Source organism: Fukomys damarensis, unplaced genomic scaffold, assembly GCF_012274545.1.
Source record: "Fukomys damarensis isolate Sample0158 unplaced genomic scaffold, DMR_v1.0_HiC HiC_scaffold_16, whole genome shotgun sequence".
Classification (NCBI taxonomy): domain Eukaryota; kingdom Metazoa; phylum Chordata; class Mammalia; order Rodentia; family Bathyergidae; genus Fukomys; species Fukomys damarensis.
Window position 1 is genome coordinate 104,112,788 of NW_022900928.1, and position 3,239 is coordinate 104,116,026.

The 3,239-nt window shown below is 38.9% G+C and overlaps 1 protein-coding gene across 1 annotated transcript; it reads left to right on the forward strand.

Moving 5' to 3' along the window:
- Positions 1–1,727: 1,727 nt before the first annotated feature.
- On the forward strand, positions 1,728–2,349 carry LOC104856705 (ubiquitin-conjugating enzyme E2 G1-like; the record flags this gene model as incomplete). Its single annotated transcript, XM_033764015.1, has 1 exon — positions 1,728–2,349. A coding segment is annotated over one exon (510 nt), but the record flags the coding sequence as incomplete, so codon positions are not given.
- Between the last annotated feature and the right edge of the window lie 890 nt (positions 2,350–3,239).

Below are 3,239 nucleotides of genomic sequence, written 5' to 3' on the forward strand. Positions count from 1 at the left end.
CAGAAAGCACTATGCTTTCCTCATTCCCATTGTTGAGTCTTTGTGGAATTTTCCAAACCTTGAATATAGTTTAAATATCAGCCCCTCAAATTTTCCCTTTCCTTGGATCTACTGTTTTTGAACATGGTCACTTTCTTTTTGAGTAAGAAAATCCAATTATCTCTATTGCGATAATAACCTCAAAGTTCCATTATGGGTGAGGGTGTTATAAAAGAAAGTCCATAGTGGAAGGGAAACAAAGGGCATAGTAAAATCCTTGCTTTTAGTGACATAACCTCATTTTCATTAGGCCCCATGTAGCTGCCTAATTTCCATTAGGCACATGCTGACTTCTCTTAGCTCCATGCACAGAAGACAATCTTATTTTCCCTTCAGTTCTATTTGGTACTTAGGTTTAATTGAAAATTTAATTATAAGTGCTAGAAGTCATCCACCGAGTATTTCTCATTTGTGAATTATTTTGCTATCCACTTTTATGGTGTGCATTTTTTCTTGACTGAAATAATTTTTGCTTTAAATAGCATCTGACATTTACAAAGGTTTTAATGCACATTCACACGTATCATCTCAGTGTTCCCAACAGCCCTGCAAAGCAGGCAGAACTGTTATTATTCTTATGCTACAGATGAGGATGTGATGGCTCAGAGGAAGATTGCAAAAGGGCCACAAAAAAGTGCACTAGAAAGGGCACACGAAGATCCATCCCTGTTCACAGCTCTTGCATAGTTAACTGCTTACTGTGTGCATCTGTGCCAGCTATTTTATTACTCCAGGCCCTTTCCTTCATCTAAGAAGTGAGCAGCTTGAATTTAGGCTTTCTTCCATCCCTAACCTGAGTGATGTTTGTTTAAGCAGTATATCCATATTACCTTCCCTATCCAACCTGTGGCTGTTGAAGAATGTGAACACACACACACACACACTCTCTCTCTCTCTCTCTCTCCTTCTCTCTCTCTCTCTCTCTCTCTCTCTCTCTCTCTCTCTCTCTCTCTCTCTCTTTCTCTCTCTCCCTCCTATGGGCCAAAAGTTAAAGCCAAACAATCCTGGACTGGGAGAACCAGGGAGCTGGGTATGCAATAAGAGGTGATTTCTTCTTGAAATTACAGATACTCACTCTAGGTGGAAAGAGATGGCAAATTTCATTCATTTAAAATTTGAAGGAAGTGAAGAGTAGGGGGCAGCAGAGAGTCTTTTAATATTGTTTTGTTTTATAGAAAAACCACATCTTCTTTACCCAGTTTCTAACTAATGGGCAAATGGGCTGTTTCCAAGTTTTAGCTATCACAAACTGTGCTGCTATAAACATAGGTGTGCATATATCACTGTGGTATGATTCTTTTAATTCTTTTGGAAAGATACCCAGCAGAGGGATACCTCTAATCCTAGTTCTTTGAGGTATCTCCATATTGATTTCCATAGTGGTTGCACCAGTCTGCACTCCCACCAACAATGGAGAAGGGTTCCTTTCTCCCCACAGCCCTGCTGGCATTTGTTATTGTTTGATTATTACTCAGCCATAAAGAATGAGAAATTAGGTTTTGGTACGGGGATTGAAAGGACCTTGCGAAAGGACCTTGTGTTTGGGAGAGCCTAGGAAAGTGGGGGTGATCCTGTGGCATTCATGCCCTCTCTGTGCAAGGGAACCAAGTTGCCCCAGCAGTTAAGCATCGGAAAACAATCATTTTTTTCTAAATTAAAACTTTATAGTGCAGGCTGGCCTTGACTTATGGTGGTCCTCCTACCTCAGCCTCCCTAGTGCTGGGATTACAGAACTCAACAAAAATCCAGTGGAAGGCTTTTCAGCAGGTTTAATAGATGACAATGATCTCTACCGGTGGGAAGTTCTTATTACTGGGCCTCCTGATACACTTTATGAAGGTGGTGTTTTTAAGGCTCATCTCACTTTCCCAAAAGATTATCCCCTCCGGCCTCCTAAAATGAAATTCATTACAGAAATATGGCACCCCAATGTTGATAAAAATGGTGATGTTTGCATCTCTATTCTTCATGAACCTGGTGAGGATAAATATGGTTATGAAAAACCAGAGGAACGCTGGCTCCCTATCCACTCTGTGGAAACTATCATGATTAGTGTCATTTTGATGCTGGCAGACCCTAATGGCGACTCACCTGCTAATGTGGATGCTGCGAAAGAATGGAGGGAAGACAGAAATGGAGAATTTAAAAGAAAAGTTGCCCGCTGTGTAAGAAAAAGCCAAGAAACTGCATTTGAGTGACATTTATTCAACAGCTAGAAATTTCACTTATTTCAGGGTCTCCAATTGAGAAACATGGCACTGTTTTCATGCACTCTACCCACCTACTGCTGGACTTCTGTTGGAACAAGTTGGCAAACACTGGCTGGAACTGGGCTGCAATAAAACATGCCAGTCACTGATGCCAACAAAAGCCTAACAAGTGCTAACTTTCAGATGATTACGCATTTTGAATTCTAATGAACTGTTTTAACCTTCAGGAAGAATTGTAAAGACCTGTACATAGCACAACATGATCCGGGTAATATATATATATACTGTTCATGTACATCCACATACACACCTGTACCAAATAATGCTTTCCTATAGTAGAATAAGAATCGTGTAAATTCTAAAAGATTTTAGCAGGTTTTCTTTCCTTACTCACTTGCTTCTTATCAGTTTTATAAGACTCCTTAAAGCATGTCAGATGAAAAGCAATTAGGATTAAAAGTTTCCATTTAATTTCCTTTAAACCATTAAGGCTTCATTAAACTCCTTTCACTTACTAAACTTTTCTATGTTCTTTGTTTTGACACACTCCCTTTTGCTTTTGTTTCTTCTGCCAAAAAGTTCTCAAATCATTTAGTTCGAATACTGAAATAGTTAATAAGCGGTGACTTGATTTTTAATGATGACACGAGAGGAGTGGTCGTCACTAGGTGCTTTGTCCTCTTTGTATTCTAGTTGCAACCTTGGATTGGATGTAGCAATAATATTTTCTAGCTGTTAAGAGCTCTTGAACCCAGTCATTATCCCCAAGAACTAAAATAATACTGTTGATTCTAAATTCAATTTACTGAAATATACCACAAATAATACAAAATTGTTTGGTTTTTTTTTTTGCCCTCAATAACCCAATATTAAGGGTGGATAAATAAAGCACGCATAGCTACTGGCTTTTTACTTCTGGGTTTGCTATTAAAAATGCTATTTGCCCTCATACCCTTCTTAGTCCTTCATATTTCTTTGTCTCTATTCTTC